Raw genomic sequence first — 20067 nt, forward strand, 5'->3', positions numbered from 1 at the left:
GTTCTGTGCAAATTTAAAGGGGAAGAGTAGAAGTACCTAGCACAGAATGTTTGCGGGGCCTTTTAAAATGCATAAATATTTTTATTTGTTGGATCTTCTGTTTTGCTTCTGCGGAAGTCTAAAACTTGGAAAGAGCTGGTGGCAGAAGTTTGTCCATTGTGACCCGTTTCTTCAGTTTGTGAGTTATGCCCTATCCTGCAAATTGTTCTGTTCTATATTTGTTTTTTGCAAAAGGGTTTGAAATCATGCATACTATGTTCTCAGAACTGACTCTGATTAATTTGGGCTTTTTATTATTGGAAATGTGATGGACATTTGGGGTTAGAAAACCCAAACGAACCTAAACTCAGTCTGCAAATGCCTGTGTCTGTGTTGCTCATGAAATGCTATGGAAATTGCGCTCGCTGTCTTTGTCATTGTTACAGTAATGCTGTTTGCCTACCGCCGAACGCTGGCGGCTGCGCTCAGCAGGTCGCGTTCCAGCCAGCGCAGCCCCTGCCAGGGCCGCATGCTGTCGGGTGCGCTGTTCTGCTTGGGCCATTCCAAGGGCATTGCCATGACTTTTTTAAAGCTGTGTAGCATGCTGCATGTGTCCAGCCTAGCAAAACGTGAGAACTGCAACTGAAAAAATGCTTCAGCAAAGCTGAAGTGCTTAAATACTTGAGAAGCACAAGTGTCTACAGGGTTTGAATAAAGGAAATGGTCCAAACTGCATGAACGCAAGACTGGAACACCGAGGGCAGAACTAAGCTGTACTGCGTTGTAAAGGGTTTCAGGAATGGTGTGGCAGAGACTGGAAAGGGAGTTTAATTGACCTGGTGGAACTTGTGTGATGTAGAAATACAGGGATCTTCCCAAAAGTTTGTGCAGATACAGGTCTGTTCCAGGAAGAAGCTGGAGCAGCTGATAAAGACAGGTTGACAGATGGCCAGTTTGTCTGGATCTTTGAATGGATGCAGAGGTCAATGCTGTTGACATTGTTACTTAAGAGCCTGGATACCCTGATGCTAAGAGCCATAAAATAGTCAATAAGTATTATAGAACATTTGCTTTCTGTTAAATACTGCATGCGTATTTTTCTTACCTGAACTCTTCCAGAAGAAGGACTTGCAGGAATCTGACAAATCTCAGGTTTATAGTTTTAATTTGTACATTTGTATTTTTCCAGGCTTCGTGCCAAATAATGAAGGAAAAGAGAAAGGTGCATTTCCCAACTAACTTGTGCAGCATTTGAGACACCAAATGTGCAGCGTACAAGTCTAAAACTAGATGTGTTTCAGGAAATAGAGGAGTACACTTCTGGACTGGGAAACTCTGACGTAAATAAGTCTAGGAATAACAGAGGGATACCAGTTATAGTAACTCCCAACCTGTGCTGAAATAACAGGCAAATGGAGATTTTGCATCTCTAACAGCAGTGACTTGGCTTTGGAAAATATTAATATAGTGGATGAAAAAATAATATTCTAAGTGGCATAATTCTGAATTAATGGAAATGTGGTAGATAGTATATTCAGTCTCTGCAGTAACTGCTTCTGTTGAGAATCTGTAAATCATGTTAAGTAGTTGGTTTCTCTCTTATACAGAGTTACTGCTTGTTCTGGTTTTAACCCATATTTGTGTTTCTTCTTGGAAAGTTAACAAATGTTTAGTAGCGGATCCTGAAAGTTAGCACTACCAAAACATCTTGGTGTGTTTATGCTTACTCTCTGTCTTCGTTTGGAGTGTCAGAAGAGGTCCACAATATTTGGATAAATGCATACTTTGTACATAGAGCACGCCTGCTTGATGAAGTGCAGCTGGTGCACATAGAGCCAGCGTGGCTAACCTGGTAAAGTGGCTAGATGAATTTCAGTTAATTGAAATCTTATGAAATGGTTCATACTAAGATGATCTTTAATTATGTCAGCGTTTCTAGATTAGAGTTTTCTTGTGTGGGCGAAACAGTTTTTATTAGGTGAAATTATCATTATTTGGAGGGTTTGTGATATTTATTTCTGAGGTTAAATGCCTATGGTTTATAAACTCTGTCCTGAACTTCTACTTGTACAGTCTGTCCAAAGTTTCCTGTCAGAAAAAACAGTTGATAAAAGTTACTTGTCCTTAAAGAGCCTTTTTCCCAGGGCCACTTTACTAGCTATTGTATAATGGGAAGCGTTCTGGCTTGGAGTGTATCAGCAGTGATGTTCTGCAGCTTTGTGTGTAACTTGCTCTGAATGGCATGATGGAGTTGGAGAGGAATAAGAACTGGAGACCACATCGGTGGTGAGCAGGGTCTGTGTGCCCTGGGTTAGGCATAAACTTAGTTCACAGTGTTCAGCTCAATCCTCCATAGAAGTCCTGCGAATGCGAAATTGTCAATTCCCTTTCATTTATTTGTAGATCAAATGAGTGGTTATTCCTGTATGTATTTATGAAGTCCACAATGTCATGTAGGTTTTGAAAAGACCATGAAACCCAAAGTGGAGAGCAGAGATTCAATTTGCGTAGGTCTCCTTGGCTTGACTTTGATTTTTCTTGCGGTCAGACGCTGCAGCTCGTCCCTGTGCGGGGAGCTGCTGGGGTCACGGGCTCCCTGCATGGGCTGGAAGAGTTGGAGCTGGTGCAGCATCTTTGAGGAATGAAGCGTGCAGCTCCCTCAGGTGTGGAATGATAAGCAAGGTCTCATGGAGCAAATATTCAGTAGTGTTTGTAGAATATTGTTTATTCGTGTTGTGAACCAGATTGTGATAAGTAAGGAACATATACTGTGTTTCTAGTTGCTCTCCAGAAGCTGGTAATTGAATTATCAGGATTAGGCATAATGTCCTTGGAAGAGGAGTGTAAAAGCAAGCCTAATTTGATTATTGCAGCAAATCCATTTTCTGTTCATTGAGAGTTGAAGCAAATAGTTTGATGGTTCAGAACTTCTTATGCTCTCTCTGTTACAAAGATAGCTGCTGGTGTTTGAGGTTTTGACTCTAGTGTGAGAGATGATACTACTGTCTGTATCCATGAATTTGTACCGGCTTTCCCTGTGTCTCAGTTCTTCAGCAGCAGGGACTAATCTTAACCATTCTGCACTGATGGAGAATTTTGATTATGTGTTCTGCTTCCCAAAGAGGATCCTTAAAGAGCGTGATGTGGATTGAGGAATGTTTTACTTTTCATGTAGCTGCACGTAATTGTTCTTGAGCTGCTTTTTACCTAAGCAATTCACATTAGTTTAAGCACTTGCAATTGCTGAGTTAATATTCTTGATCATGTTAACAACATCTGTTTTGGGAGTTATTGCATTTGCAGTTCCGATGCTGCCTGGTGGAGCTGTGCCGGTGGTAACCGGTGGAGCTGGAGCCTCTGGGCGCTGTGGAAACGCAGCCGCTCCAGCACTGCTCGTCATGTGCTCGTCCCAGTGAGCCGCTGGGACCTGCACTAAGGTTTTGTGGGGAGGGACAGACACGTTTAGCACAGGGTAGTCTGCATCCTCCTCCTCAACACTTTAATTTGCAAAAAACGATAAGTTTTTCTTGTCATAATTGCATTTGTGCCTTATTAACTGTGATTCTCTCTGCCAGTATCCACAATGACTGTTCTGTTGTCCTCAGTGTTAGCTGTGTTTTGGTTTGCTTTTCAGCATATAAATATATTTTCTTTTCCATAGGATAGAGATATAGTGGGCCACAAAAGTCATTTAGGGCTGAGTCAATATATCTTTTTGCATAAGTCGTTACCCAGTTACGTATGCTGTATCTCCCAGGCGGCTCCTGCAGCAGGGTTTTCTGGAAAGGCGCCGTGTTAGGAGAGGAGGTGACAGGTTTTCTGTCCGAATTACCTTGCAAGTGATACCTTGCTGTTACATTGTTATAGAGAGTATAATTCAGAGCATTATATGAAAAGTGTAATGGTCAGAGGAGACACAATAACAGCACCATCAAATATTGATAAAGTAGGATTATTAATTAGAGCAGGGGTGTAGGATTAAAATGTCCCTTGAGTTTCATTCCCCATTTGATGTGAGAGTGTGGTTTTGTGGTCAGAGAGTGGGAAGCTCAGGACAACAGGAATCTTTTCTTCTCTCTTCAATGTATTTGCTTAATGTTCCTAGTGGTTCAGCGGATATATAATACTATTGACCAGAGTTCGTAGAATTACAACATGCTCCTATGGTGGCACTGCTGAGAGGGAATTTTACAAGGACCTTTCTGTTAGTGTAGCTTAGACTGATTTGTAGGTCATAAAAAAGAAAAACACCTCAAACGAGCTGGTAATTTGCAGTCCTGTCATCTGGGAGTCTCCTCGTCCTTGAAGGAGCTGCCTGCTCCTGCTTTTGGGAGCTGGAAGCGCCTGGCTGGTTGGGTGGAGCGGAGCGCACACCGTGGCACCGCTCGGCCTCGGTGCCGAGAACAGCGTCTTGCTCTTGGTGGTGTGTGCAGTGCTGAACTAAAGAGATATCAAAGGAAAGAGACTGAATTGAATTTCCCAGGTGCACAGCCCCACTTAAAAAGGAGCTTTCAAATGTCTCACACTTGAAAAAGACACTGCAGGTTAGAAATGAGATTTGCATTTAGAACAAAGCCCCGATCTGCATTACTAATAACAGCTCATTCAAATAGAAATAATTTCGCTTTGACTTTCTTTTGAAGAGTATCTGTGCTCTCTGCGTCATTGGCGTTAGCTTTTCTTTCCCTACATTTTTGATCCATCAGGACAGTACCGTAAGGATTTGTTTTCCTCTTTAGGTGTTTTCTGGTTCTAATATTCTACCCAGAATAAGTGTTTTAGACCTGTTGTAATCATACAAGTTCTGTAAATTCATTCTTCCATTTCCTATACCTGAAGTGAGCATTCTTGGCATCCCTCAGTATGTACCTGTATGTGCTGTAGCGTTTTAATGTTCCTTGTGTGTCCCTAGGGCTGTTTTACCTGATAAAACTCTCCAGTCTAAAGCATCTTCTCTTCTTTTTTACTTTTCTTTTTTCTTTTCCCATTTTGAATGTTTCCCTGCACTCTCTAGAGCCATTAAATGTTCTGACTGTGCACTTCAGGAGATCAATATGCTTTTGGTATTCAGAGGCATTATCATTCTGAGGCTGTGTGACTCGTATGTATTCATCCTATTAACATCTGCTCAAAATTCCCAGGGTCCCACCACAGCGAACAGCGAACAACCGTTTTGTCCTTGGTCGGGCTCTGTGAATCAGGTGCCTGACACCTGGCTCGGTGTCGGACAGATTCCATTTGAATCTTCACTTCGTTTTGGCCTTATTTCACCCCTGGAAGCTCAGGTTCAGCTGAAGGCGAATGAATGGATGAATTGGGAAGGGTTGTGTCCTTTGCTGCAGTGGCAATTCCTGCGTATTACTGCCCAAATAAATTATTTGGTTCCTAAATTGTAGGACCCTGTTCTGATCCAGCAGTGAGATTCTATCAGCCCACAAGGATGTGCTCATAGTTGAAGTACCTTTCTGTAAAGCAACAGAAAAAGACAAAAGCTCAAGTCCTTTGCTGGGCATGATTGGCAAGTCACTGTCCTTACTGGCTAATTTAGTGGAGGATTATGAGCTTTAAAGTCATGCAAAGAGGATGAACTGTGGCTTTGTCTTCAGCGTTAACTCCAGTGGATATTTGGTGGTGGGAATACAAAGTGTCAGCTTTATTGTTTTAACAGAAATTGCCAATAGGATTAAATTAGTGAGGGGAAATAAACAAGGAAATTGAAGTTAAGTGTATAACAGTGCTGAAGTCAATAGCCAGGAGTGGATTCTCTATTTTAAAATCATGTCTGAGGGACGTGACCTTTTACCCACTTCAGGTAAGGCCATTATTCTGGGGCATCTGTGGAGAGGAAACAATTGACCAACGTGGAAGCTCCAGCCTGTGAAATACGGATCCGAAAGCTGCCCAGCACTGCCCTCCAGTGGTGCGAGACTCGTATTTACAAGTGTGTTGGGTCTTTTGACAAAAACAGCAGCAAAAACACTTCTCAATAGTCAACACAACTTCAAAACGCTCTTAGATCCAGGCAATGTATTGGACATATCCTTCTTCCTGCTATAATGTTTTACTGCAGAAATTCTCGCCTGAGACCTGGTTACATTATTGGCTGCTCAACATTCTCATCTTCCCCTCTGCCCGGAGGCCCCTTGGAAGGGACTCCCCTCCGCCAGGTGGCGGTGAGCAGGGCAGGAGGATCCAAGGGTTTGATGCTGACCTGCAGCAATCCAGAGGGGGCTGGTGTAGATCAGAGGGTCCAGCCATGGTTAGAGCCTCACTTCTGTGACTTCCCTTGGAGAGAACCTGGCACAGGTATGGCCCAGTCTGCATCTGCTCTGAGTGGGCTCGCACATTGAAGAGGAAGCTATAGGTGCCATGCATGTATTGCATATCCTTACGGATCAGACAATTTGTTAGTTTTTTGGAATGAGGCATGTGAGGAAGATCTCTGCACAAGAAGGCAATATTGCAAGGCAGAGTAGGTGATTTCAGAATTCAGGCCAGTCTGCTTCAGCCTGTCGCCTCAGATCCTACCCGTGGTCTTCCCGTAGTCTGCACACAAACATTGGAGCCTGTGAGAAATTGACGATGATACTGATAAGAGTAAGTTCTGCTTAAGATATGATTTCTCTGTAGAAGTGGTATTCTTCAAAGAGGACCGGGTGTTGTCGCAGTTCCCGCGCTGAGGCCGGAGCTCCCTGCGGGTTTGCTGTGTGCGGTGTGATGCCGTGGATCCTGCCTCGGGCCTGGCGCGTGCACGGCCAGCGGGAGCGCGTTGCTGCAGGATGGCGCCTGCTGGCCGGGCTGCCGGGGCTGGGAGGAGCCGGAGCCCAAACCTGCACATGTGGGGTATGTGTGCTGCATTCAGCCTTAACCCACAGAGATGTTTCCTATGAAATTCTCATAAATAAATGTTCATTCTGCCTTTGTCCTACTGGACTGCCAACCCTCTTCTTCCTCAACGCTACAGTTTTATCTGAAGTTGATTATTGTGCTCCAGGGAAGTGAGACTGGGTCAGAACTCTGACCATCTGTTACATTACTCTGTTGAATTGTTGCATAGCAAGAAATACTAACCTTTCTGCTCTCTCTTGTCACACCAATTCATTGCCATTACCCACAACTGATCCGTGGCTCTTCTGCTGTGTGGAGTTCGCAGTGGGTCTCACAGTGTTCAGTGTGCTGCCTGGTACTGTCCCGCGCATTCAGGCAGCGCTGGTGATACATGAATTTCTTGTGAACTCCTGTTTTCACACTATGGATTTGGCTTGAATGTGTGCGGTGCAGAAGGGACATCTAGTGGCAAGATGGCAAAGTGGTGACAATGCGTTTTAAGGGCTGTCGCTTTGCTTATTGTGGGAGAGAGCAAATTGTGGGCCCTGGAGGTCTCCCGAGCATTACACGACCAAACTGTATTTGAACTTTTCAGTTCACAGAATTGGCCTGTGAGTCCCTAGGCTTGAAATTCCAAAACCCAAACTTTTAAAAAATGTATGTGTCGCTTTTCAGCAGTGATGAGAGCACAAGAGCGTACTGAAGCAGTCATTTTTGACCACTGTTTTTGAGTGGAACTGGAGTTTGTTCCTTAACTAGTTCAACCTCCCAAGTTCTCAGTCTGCACCCACTGTTAGTATGGGCTCATTTGTTCACGGCTGTGCCTAATAACCCCCAGAGGATGAAGTTGGGGAAAAATGAGAAGATTTTGATGTTGTTGGCTTGCATGGTTTAATTCAGAAAAGCAGATCTGAATTCAGTGGTGAGGTTCCAGAACGGTGATGAGGGAAGGTGAGGCTCTCTCCCCGGAGGCAGGTACCGTGTGGTATGGCAGGAGATGGGAATGTCTCTATTCCTACCAGCGCCTGTCTGTGATACTGGCTGTCATACCACATGTCTAACCTCTATTATCCGATCTGTAATATTAGGCTTATTTTAAGCCCTGTGTGAGGAAAGATTGTGAAACTCATGCAAGCATACATTGTTCTTTGAATGGAAAGCACAGGCTGTTTTGCTTAGGTACCTCACTGCACAGTTCATTCTGAACCGTTTGTAGAAAAATGTATAGGATTGTTTTGTGAAAAGTGTACAAAAATATAGGATAAGGGGACAGAAAGGATATGCTGAGTACCCCAGACCTACTGTCTCTCTTTTCTCTTAATCCAGTTTGCTGCCCCATTTTCATGTCATGCATTTCCGGCTTGCAAAGTTTCCTGCCTGCTGAGAATAGAAGCCTTGCTGTTATGCTGTCCTTAAGTCTCCTGTAATGAGTGTTACGCAGACGAAAGCAGCTGTGTCCTTTGGCTCCAGTTTTAATGCTATGTTAAAGAGCAGATTATAGATGCTGGACTGCAGCGAGACAGAGGTAGCACAAACCATGGCCAGTTTGGGGAAGGCTTTAGCAAGGATGACTAAGAACTTGGGGCTTATGCTTTAGATAACAAATCCGCACAATTGTGCTCCTTCTTTGGAAATGTAGGCAAGCCTAACAAATCAGGGCCTTACCGGAGTTGTTTCAGGGTCTCCTAATTGGACTAAGCTGGTTAATACCCACATTGGCCTTCAGATGCCCAAGGGTCTAGCACAGAAATGGTCTTCCATTAGTGCTGGCAAAGTGTCATAAAAATGTAACTATGGGTCTTGAAAAAAATTAAACGCTAATATCCTCACAGGTAGACACTGGATTAAGGTATTTTGATTATTATAAGGAAGTTGGATGTCTTGACCTTTGCAGGCTTTGCTAGCTTGGGTTTTGAGTCCTGGCAGAGCCTTGGATGTGCTGCAGTCAGCAGTGGTCAGAGAGCACAGTGAACACCTTTTCAGGAGGATCCTCCTGCCGAGCTGCTCCAGCCCCAGCACCCGCAGCGTGTCCTGGCAGCGGCGCAGCTGCGGCGGTATCCCCCTGCGGAACGTGTCGGCTGAGAACCGCGTGCTGCTGCCATTTCCCAGGCTGCTCAAGTCCAAACTCTGCTGTGACAAATGCAGGAAATCCTTCAAGAATGCACCGTTCATAGCATTCCTGCATGTTTAATATTATTGACACATTTGCCATGTTAGCAGTTCAGTTTGAACCCATTGACATGGACTTGACAGACCAAGGGACTCCAAAGTAAAACTCAGCCACTAGCACAAGAAGCTACAGCTTGAGACTGTCTCAAATGTACTGGGAGATACCAAGAATATTCAGACTCTGCTAAACTGTTTTGCTCTTTTCTGAGCCTTGCTCTCCTGTACCAAGTCTGCTGTAGCCAAAGGCTCTGTTGGGTACGAGCTGCCACTGGCCACACAGCACAGTAGTGGCACCAGACTTGCATGAGACATAAGCCTCTGTGGGACGATGTCTACTTTCATATGTGTAGGGATTTGTTATGCTAATTCTGTTTTATGAAAGCTGAGCATGTCCTTCAGGTAGACATATAAGCCATAAATTACTGCAGGTAGTTTTATTTCCCCTGCGTTGTGAAGTATTGCGCCAGTTGACTTGCAGAAGTGGCTGTACTCAGTGGAAGAAGAATGGCTTATTGCAGTGTTAATTGTGCAATGGATTCATAAGTATTTGCTTTAGTTGTGGAAAAGATGAGTTGTTTGGATAATTCACACAGGTGAGGCAAGAAAATCCTGAGCAGAAAGATTCCGCACATGTCAGCGGTTGGTTGAGCCCCCTGACAGCAAAATGAGAATTTAAAGACAGAGAAATGAGTTCCAGATGGTTGTGGTAACTGGCAAGAAACTAATACTGAGGCTGATCTTGAGAAAACAGACAAGACACCAGAGATGAAAGTGGGGGCAGGGTGGTCCAGATAAGGTTGATAACACATGATATATCATCTTTGGAGCATTCCAAGGCAGGACAGTGAGATGAACCATTTGTTGCTGAACTGCAGTGTTTGGGTGGTGAAAACGCTCTTGCTGTGCCTGTTCTGCTTTCTGCACCGAAGTTAAAAGTAGGGCAGTAAATGTCCCTGCACATGGCCCATCAGCCTTTGTCCTCTGCAAGGATGCTGAGATAACAGGAATGACTCCTTGCAGGATTGATGTTGTTTTCCTCGTATGCGGCCTGGCTGCACCAATTCTTCTCTATCTTGCATGTTTCTTGTTTGAAGTAGGAATTTATATGGCATCTTACCTGCTTTCTATTCTTAGTTGTCCGTGGAAGGGTGAGGCAAGGGACGTAATTCTCCTTACAGTCAGTTTAATCCAATTGTGGTGTGGGTTTAGAGGTACTTAGTGGGTCACAACTGAGTGTGGGCTCTGTCTTTTTCCAGTTACTTTCACAAAACAATGGACACATAATTTTTTCACTTATAAAACTGAACGCATGCATCTAAAGGTGGAGGTGTGGCTTGGTGCTTGTGTTACGCAGATACTGCTGTTCATGTCTGCAACTGTCCCTTAGCTGGGAAAGAGGGTTTGTGTGCATTCTGTGAGTTTGTACGTTTTTGGGGGTTCAGACATCTCCTGATGTATGAGAGCGAGCAGGAAGGACCAATGTGGACTAGATCTGCTCTTTGGGATTCACAGTGTGCCTTTTGTGTCTTTTGTCATTTTCTCTTTGAACAAATTTCTCTATCAGGAAATTGTGATTGATCCTCATCTGGCATTTCTTTGTAAATATGAGTTCATACAGAATCCTGCATGCAAGAAATGAGCCGCAGCCACCTCAGTCCCCAAGCTGGTTCTGAGCTATGGAGAAGACACCAGGTTTGTTTTTTCATTCTATAGATGGAGTTCAAACAACAGAAAGCAAAAACCCACCCAGGGTCCTTTTTCCTTGTTGCCTGTGCGGTGAGTCTCGTAGTCCTGCAGTTTCTCACTCCTTGGGCAGCCCGTCCGGTTCTCAGCCCGGGCCGTTCTCCGCCCGCCCCTCCGGCCGCCGGGCGGTGCAGCCGCTGGCGCCCCGCGCGGTCCGATCCGGAGATCCATGCCGCGTTTTCCCTGCGCTCCGGCGCGGCCTCTGTCCAGCGGGCAGTGCTGGTCCGGCGCGTGCGGCGGGCCCGCCCGGCCGCGATGCGGGAGCAGCCGGGGCTGCGCGGAGCGGGCACCGCACCGGCCATGGAGCTGAGCGCAGCCGCGCCCCGCCCGAGCGGCGCTGCCCTCCTGCCGCTCTTCCTCCTGCTTTGCGGTAAGTTGGTTTGTCTTCTGTGCCTGATTCTTGCCCAGTTACTGTGCGTTAACTTCGGATCAAATCTGTAACCTGCCCTTGTATTGCAAAGGTAACTAAAGGAAACGTCACTCTCACTGTTAGATTCGAAGGCTGAACACTTCTTGTCTGGGAGGCAGACAGGCATTTCATTCTAGATATGTTTTTCCTTCTATTTATTTCTTGTCTCCTTTTGTCTTTCTGCCTGTGCACATGTACATATGCATTTATTCAGAAGAGCTAAAAGCGTGTGCACTACCATGTAATTGTATACAACTATTACAGTAACCGTTGTCTGCGTTGAAAAGTTCTGAATTTTACGATTGTGCCCATACAGAGGAAACACAGAGCTTTATTTCCATTCTGTATTCTTTAGAAATACATGTAGGCAAAAGAGGAGTGTACCTAGGGGAGTGTACTGATACATTCAAGTGCCAGATACCCCTGGTACAAAATTTGGCGCAAGAAGACACTCCATACGTATTCTCACTTGGAAATCTTGAAGAAAGCAGATCCATCCTCAAAATGCAAGAACTGATGAGGTTACAAAAGAGTCTATCACACTGATGGGGGATTTCGGGTTTTTTTGTTTATTTGTTTGTTTTCCCCACATTGAAAACTTATTTTATTACAAAAGAATATACTTGAGTATACTGGGATTCAAGCTCACATAAACATGTCTCTGGGCTCCAAAAAGACACTCTTGTATACAATTTCTTATGCTGCCTGAAAAATAGATGTCTGTGTTTCTTCTGGAGTGGGTGCCTGGAGATCTGCCGGGCCCAGACACCTGGTTTAGTCATCTAGGGATTATAGGGTCGCGTCAGGAACATGACCAGCCTTTTACTGGAAAGTGGTTGGGACTGAAGAGGCCTCCTCGTCCTGGCGCTGCCAGACCGGTGTCTGGTGTCCGAGTCCCGTTTGGTTTCCACTGAGCGGGGACAGAAATGATCGATGATGTGAAGAAGTGCAGGTGAAACATGGAGAACATGCAGAGCATGGAGTCAGAGTGCCTTTTCTCTGCTAATATCTGCTGCATTTGGCATTTTCTCGCATTAGTGGGTGAAGTTTATGTACTTTTGCAGAGTTGGAGAAAGTTTGCAACTTTTCTTTTGATTCCCCAACAGTCTTCTTTTTTTCCCTCCTCTGAAGCCTCTCTACATTTCCTTCGCTCCAATCACCTTGCACTATGGTTATGAAAGTCAAACTACATTTGGGTTTTGTCTTTTCTTTTTTCTCTTGTACCAGCCTCTTTGTCCGGTGCATTCGCTCCAAGTGCCTGGAATTCCTCTGGCCACAGGGAAGCAGCAGGACTGTCTTTTGTATCTCGTAACCATAGCTACTGGTTTGGAGTGTGAGGCGATTCTGGTGGCTTTCATTGTGCAGAAGGGAGGCCGGTTGCAATGGGGTGTTGCTGGTGTGTGGCTGCCAGAGCCGGCCTGTTTCTGGGGATTTGTGCTGTTTGCCCATCGCACTGATAGTTTTCACTGCTGGGTGAAGCTCTTTTCTCAACAGTGATTTACTGAGAATGTGGTTTTCTTTTGGAGTGCAGGTGGATGATGCATCTTGGTACAGCCAGGAAAGCTCAAAGAAAGCAACAATTTCCATAGTCTTTCCACCTGCTCCTATTTTGAAAGGGGAATTCTGCCAGATTTAAACTATAGTGAATGGTGGTATTTGAGTAGTGCTTTTAGAATGTTAAGGCTGTAAGGAAATGCCTTTTCTTGCCCTTGTGAGGTATATGACTACTCTTTTTCGTAATTGACTGAGCCTCAATGTCATCGAAGCATGGAGTGGCTAAGTTATTTGTTCAAAATGTGTTGGGAAAGTTCTGATCATCCAGATGGCCTGTTGCACCCAGGTTGCCTGTAACCATAAGACCATCCTGCAGCCAGATCCAGCCAGTCTCCAGTTGTTTGAAATAAACTCCAGAGGACAGAGGTTTACACTGCATGTGACTCCGCTTTTCCTGCCGCTGTCTAAGGGGCAGAATAGCCCTCAGCTTCATCTGTGGTGTTCTAAGGGGGATTCTGGAGGGCAGAACTGCGTGTGTACTCATTGCTGTTCCCACAACTCTAGCCAGCAGTGAGCACGGTAGTTCACATACCTTTGGCCTGGAAAATGCTTTGGATGCCTATTGAGGGAGGACACTGCAGACAAACCTTTTTCCTGGCAGTTTGCTATCTGCTTTAATGCAAACTCTTGAGATGAGCTCGGGGACCTATGGGCAGTTTAAATCTTACTTCAAAACATGGAAACAAAGACATAAAAGCTTTTCAGCCATTTTGTTCCTTATCAATATATTTAAATAAGAATTGGACCTTCAAGCTTGTGATTCAGTCTGGTTAACTGAATCCACAGGAAACCCCCTGTCTCGGTGTTTGATCTGTGGAAATAGCTGAGAGATCAGAGAATGTGTAAACCTTGAAGGTCAGCTTGGAGGGGTGTTTATTAAGGGAAAATACGGGGGTGTCATAAGCACAGAAGATCAAAGAGTTACTGTGGCAATATATGCAGTGCTATCATAAAACATAGATTTATAGCTCCTGTCCTTCTCTCAGTTCCAGCAGCATGATAATAGGAGTTACATCTTCAAATCTGCATTAAAACAGTGGACAGATAATGAAAATGATTTAGCTGGCTACTTGTTCTGTATTAAGAGTAAGTTTAATTCCCTGAAGTGGTATTGCTGATAATGCTGTTAATGCCGCTGGCCACAACGTTGGCACTGCTCAGCCATATGGATTGCTGCCCACCTTTGGCACCTTTAGCAGTTCACTGGGTGAGAGCGAGACAGGAATCAGCTTTCTGCTTCTTTGGGGGGGTAAATATGCAAATTTCACAAGGGAAAATGGAGCCACTTCTTATGCCTGTCTGCATGAAAGTCCAGTGGTCTAGGTGCTTATGAGTTCTTTACATTTTACACTACTAGACAGTAATATCTCTGCCGTGAAAAAGCTTTGTCACACCAAAAGCCTGGCTTGCAAATGTTGTGGTCTGGAACTTGTTGGTCTGCAATAACAGAGAAAACCAATGTAAGAAGCCTAGAAAGTGATGAAACCACAATATGAATCTAAAAATTGGAATAGGAAAAGCTGAAATCTGAACCGTGTGCAGGGGTTTCCCGAGAGGTTGTTCAGTTAGTATCCGAACTGGCAGTTGGCTCAGAAACTGGGCTTAGTGCTTCATCTACCAAAACTCTACAAGTTGTATCAAATCCATGAATAGTAATTTTTTTTTTACCTTCTTTATCAGGAAGCAGGTATTTGGTGTAGATCTGGGAAGGGTTTTCTCTCTGTGTCAACAAAGAAATGAGGCTTGTAAAGCCCTAGAATGCATGAAGTCACCCGAAAGGCCTTGTGCACTCCCTGGCCGGGTACACTGAAGGTACTTCCTAAAGAAGGGTTTGATTTTACTCTGCCGTCATCTTTCCAGAGTTAGCGAGGGTGGGTGACCAGCGCGAGTGGCCCTTGAGGGCTCTGGTCCCGGTGGGTGCTGGGAACAGGCCGTGGTGTGTACCCTGGCACTAATCCTTCACCCGGACCAGGAGAGGCAGAGATCAGCAGAGGTCAGCAGGGATTTACTAATATAAGCACATGCCTTCCCGTTGTCATGGAGACAGAACTCTTTCCATTCCTTTATTCAGAGTTTATTTAGTAGTTGTGTTACCCTGATAGTTGCAGTGGAGGGTTCCCGCTCTGCCCTTGGCCCCGGTGCTCAGCAGGGCAGCGCCGGCTGCTGGAGCCGTGTCGGGCTGGCACCGTGAGCGTTCGCGGTTTGAGGGCTCCTCTCCCTCGGTTGTGATTGCGGAGCAGCGGGGGCTGCTGCTGGGCAGCCTGATGTTCTCACCTCTTGGCCATAAATTGTCCTTTTCCAGTTGTAGCAAGGAAGCCTCTTTCTCCACGAGCCTGCAGTACCTTTTTGTAAAAGATGAGCAAGATTTAAAATAGCATGGAAGTCAAGGAACTCAACAACAAATCCATGCACAAAAGGTACTTCACACATCATGACTGGGTCATAATTTTGGAAACGTAAATACTCATAAGCATGAAGCAGTCTTTTCCCAAAGTATATCTTGAGCATTTTGCTGAGATATTGTGTGCAACAGATAGTGAAAATATGCAAATGAACTCTGAGTGCAGTGCACATGCATGAACAGGTATTCAGAGATGGGTTATTTTCAGTAAGTACCACTGACTCTGCTTAGAATTTTTTTTGTGTTTGTGGAGGTTATATTGTTCCATTTGAATAACACTTTAATAAAAACCAAACTAACCAACCCACAAAAACCACATTAGTCACTTGGCAAAATTGTCCTTCAGTCTGAAGGAAACAAGGGAATCTCTGGGCTGATAACCCCTGCCTGCCGCTTCCTCGCTGGAATTTTAAGTGACCATAAAGAGCACCTTTAGGGTGGTTATCAGTGAAGCTGTGTGAGGAGCCGGAAACTTCAGGTACTCTGTGCCTTGATAGGGTGACAATTAAGTGGAGCCTGGAAATCAACAACTCTAGCTGCTAAAATTCAAGTGAGAGAGAGGTTCATGTAGATGTGGCAGTGGCATCTTCCACGAGGTTGGGTGTATCCCCAGCTTGGCCCATCCATCCCCTGTTTCCCAAGGCTTTGAAAAACAAACCTGTGAAAAGCAAAAACAAAAACCAGAAGCCAGTGACTAATGCTAAAGCAGCATCTCACAAACAGTGAAGTAATAAAATGACTGAAGCTCCTTGTCCTGTGTATTTTTGTCTTAGCAACTCATAATTGGTCTCTAATAAAACCTTCTGCCAGCAATGCCAACATAACATCAGGATGGAGAGGTTGTGCAAGAAGTTACTTTCACGCAACTCATGTTGGGGGGGAAATAACTGCTGAGATTTCACATTTTGAGTAGGCAGAGTTGAGGGGGTTTATTTGTTTTTTAAAGAGAAGGACAGAAACCTTCCTTTGAGAGCCTCCCTGTCCCGTGTCACTGCGGTGGCAGACACTGCGCTGCTACCAGGGGCATCTCGGGTCCCCCAGCTCCTCATTCATCTCGCATTTCTCTTTTTATGGCTAGAAAACTTGCTGTTGAAACTGTCCTTTGACAAGATAATGTAGTAAAGGTATAGAGTATAAAATTATTAAAGCCTGTTATTAAAACAGAAATGGATAATGCAGCTTGCTTGCCTAAAAGTGTTACAAAGGGTCACAAACCTCATCTTTTAGGGAAAGTCTTTGTCAGCTACCTCTAAAGTGTAAAACCAGACCTGTCCTGAGAGAGCTCAATGGATGCTTTATATGCCACTGTGTTAGCCTTTGAAGTGCCTCCTAATCCACCCCTAAATGCCTGGAACATATTCTTCAAAGAAACTGTGGGCTTCTCCGGTTTCGTTTCAGATTAGGGTTGCAGGATGGGATGACTAATATATTTTAAAATGTTTTTTTCACTTACAAACATCACTGATTCTCATAGTTGTCTTGTGAAACGTAAAACAGTCCCAAGTGTCATTGTTAATGCAGCAATAATTACTTTAGTCGAGAACTATTAAACTCGTGTCATTCAATAAGTTCTTTGACCTGAATTTCACCATTTTCATGGAACAGCATAGTCTGAATTCCATGTTTTCATGGTTCGTATATTGTACAGTAGGAAAAGCTAATTTATTCATTTTGCTTATTAGCATTTGATGAATATTCATATGCTATTCATATAATTATTCCAAAATTGAGAGGAATTATTGTATGCCCTAGGACTGATGGATGAAAATAACAAAACTAGAGCTGAAAGTGTCACTCGTGTTCTTTCTCGGGCCAGGTGCTGCTCCGGGTCTGGATACCCCGTAGTGCGCAGAGCTCCTGCAGGCTCTGTGCTTAACGTCAGGGACATCACAAGCGTTGTGCTCATTCTCACTGCTGAAACCCCCTTTCTGACGTCCCTCTGGAACAAATTGTGTTTTGAATTAGTGTCTCATCTGTGGAATTATTTAGCCACTGAATGAATATTAGGGTTATACTATATTTACACAGGAGCTTGCTTTGTCCTTGGGAAATGTTTTTTCCAGTATTAGTATGGTCATGCTATATACAGGAGAATGTATGCTATAATCTTGGAGTTAGTGTTGTTAATACGTCTGTAACCTCTACTGAGTAGGGCAAACGTGTGGGTCATTTTCTGCAAGCTGCAGTTCACAGAATAATTTGAAGTTATTTAGATATTGTTTCATTTCTTGGAAAAAACAGGAAGTAGAAAATGGATTTGATGTTTTATGTTTAATTGCAAGAAGCACTTAGACTGTGTACTTACAACGGAAGCAGAAAACTATATATGTAGTCTTTGAAATGACTTCAGGCTGCCAACACTGGCAGTGCTTGGTGATTCTGTTGAAATGTGGGTTTCTTTGCAGACGGGTCTGCTGCAGATCGGAGCGCTCGTTCTGAAGGCGCAGTGGACTCGGTGTCCGTCTCGGGCTGCGCTCCTGGCCTGTGGAACGTGCAGCCTGGGCCTGGTTCCTCATTAAGCCTCCAAAGGCTCCCATCTCCTGCCTAGTAAAGCTCTTTTGCGAATAGTTTCCTGGGCTCCCACTCTTAATTGCTACAGAGATTCCTGGCAGATTCCGTCATCTTGTTTTCTGCCTGACTGGGAATCTGAGAATAAAAGGGTTGATGGCAGAATAAAGAGATTGCTGGACAGTGCAGTGCTCAGCAGCTCTCCCAGCATCACATGAGAGGGGAAGGAAGGGGTGGGCTGCGGAGATGATGCTGGGAAGAGAAAGGGCTGTCTGAATCCCTGAGCCTCCCTCCCCCTCCCCACCGCCCCTCAAAAGAAGACTTAGAAACACTACAGTCTTTTGGTGGGAGGAATCTGGGGGAGGTCAGGGCAGGGGCAGGCTTTTGTAAACCAAAGTCTCCTATAAATCCCCTTCAGGCCCCAAAGCCGGATGCCTCCATCTTCAGGTACAAAGAGACTGAGGGGCTCATGGGGCAGCGAGCCGATAGAAAACCACTGACACAGATTAACTACTGGGTGTGTAGAAGGTGCACCAGAGCAAGGCAAACATGACCAAAAATGGGCTGGGATAATGATGGCATGAATGAGAGAATGCACAAGGTCAGCTGAGAAGTGATGCTGGTGTGTGATCCTGGCAAATCCTTAGTGTGGAACTTGGCATCTTAAAACAGCGTTTCTCCACTGGTCGTAACGCGGTGAGGGCCGAGGGTGCTGAGCTGTGGGCAGTGCCAGAGCTGTACAGGCCCCCGCCGTTTGAGTAACTGCCCACTCTCTACCTGCAGCTCTGTGGAGTTTCCCAAGGACCGATTCCTGTCACTCGCTGGCCCACAGTCACATTCAGAAGGCAGCAGAAAGGGCAAATGGCACCTAAAAGCGAGGACAAGTCAAGTGGTTCATTTGTGAGTGCCTCTAAAAACCAGGCATCTAGTCACCCGACTTAGTAAGAAATTCCCGATTGCCATTGTATGAAGGCGTGTTGTGTTCCTTATAGTGAGTGTTTGATTCTCCAGAATCCTCAGCTAACGGCTGGAACAGCCCCATGCAGGGTGGATTTAGATGGGCAGTCCCTGAGTTGTATGTGATGGTCAGCCGAAGAACTTTCTTGTTTAGGGCTATGAATGCTGACTAACAAAACGTCTCTTTTCTCAACAGGAACTTCATACTCTGAAAATGATAGCGGCTGTTCCTCATCCCCATGTGAAAATGGTGGGAGCTGTAAGGATTTGGAAGTGGGTTACCAGTGCGCCTGCCCCGTGGAGCCTGTAGCCTACATGGGCAAAAACTGCGAACTCCTCTATGACGCGTGCATGAAACACGCGTGTCCTGCCCACAGGATTTGCAGCAGGACTCCAGGACTCCTGGAGTATGAGTGCATCTGTGAGCCTGGCTTCACAGGTGTTGATTGTAACATTAATATTAACGAGTGTGAGAGCAACCCCTGTAAAGATCCTGGTTTTGAATGTGTAGATGGTGTAAATGGATATACCTGCAAATGCCAGACAGGACTGAGTGGAGAAGGCTGCCAAACAGAAAGCTCCGTGTGCTCTAGCCACCCCTGCCTAAACAACGGGACATGTGTCGAGGGTCCTGGGGACTATACCTGCATCTGCCAGCCTGGCTTCGGCGGGGCCAACTGCAGAGACGACATTGACGAGTGCGCATCCAGCCCCTGCCAGAACGGAGCCATCTGCCGAGAGGGGCTGAACGAGTACAGCTGTTTCTGTGTGCCGGGCTTCCAAGGACACAACTGCGACATAGACATCAACGAGTGTGCGTCCCGGCCCTGTCAGAACAACGGCACCTGCCTGAACGAGATGGATCACTACGTGTGCAAGTGCGTCCCTGGCTACACAGGTACCTCCCGTGCTGTCTGGGTGGTTGGGTTACATCTCGCTGTTCCTGCACTTCCACACTTTGGCTGCTCCTCGTGTGTCTTGCAGTGTTAGTAGCTGTCCTGAAAAGCTGTTGTTTGACAGCTATGAGACTAAAGCTGTTGCACGACTGATATTTCTGGAGCGTTTGGCACTGTGTGAATAATGGCATCGGGCTTGTTGTTGCAGCTTTTGGGCAATAGTTGAGGCTTTGATTTCCATGGATCCTGTGGATGTTGAGAGGTGTGGATCCAAGAGTGGAAGTGGGCGGATTGTCTGAGACCTGAGTACTAGATGGGATTAGCTCTCAGCGTAAAATAAAGGGAGATATACAAGAAAAGAGATTTATTTTCAGGAAATGTATACTTAGTGTTTCTGGGTGTAATTTATCCCTGCCTATCCAGCCTGTAATTCTTTGTCCCATGCTGCAGGATTTCTCTGAGGGAAGTAGCCTTTTTGGAATAAAGTGGCTTTTAGTTGGATATTTCTTTTCCAATTCTTTCATGCCTGGCAAATGTTTGTTGGCTTGTGATATAAGTATCTGTTTTTTTGTGCATCTGTGCTAATGGTGACTCAGAGTAATCTCCACCTGTGAGTTATCTGT

The 20067-nt window shown here is 45.2% G+C and overlaps 1 protein-coding gene across 1 annotated transcript in view; it reads left to right on the forward strand.

Annotated features, from left to right (window-relative positions):
• Nucleotides 1–10974: 10974 nt before the first annotated feature.
• The window catches only part of CRB2 (crumbs cell polarity complex component 2), a gene marked incomplete at its 5' end in the record, with an annotated part of 30018 nt that continues 20925 nt past the window's right edge, over nt 10975–20067 (forward strand). Inside the window, 2 exons of the mRNA XM_082067646.1 lie at nt 10975–11089; nt 18745–19446. Of these exons, the coding sequence (XP_081923772.1) occupies nt 10975–11089; nt 18745–19446 (817 nt within the window). The remainder of the gene's footprint in view (nt 11090–18744; nt 19447–20067) is intronic.

Source organism: Streptopelia decaocto, assembly GCF_964273445.1.
Source record: "Streptopelia decaocto genome assembly, chromosome: 17".
Taxonomy (NCBI): Eukaryota; Metazoa; Chordata; class Aves; order Columbiformes; family Columbidae; genus Streptopelia; species Streptopelia decaocto.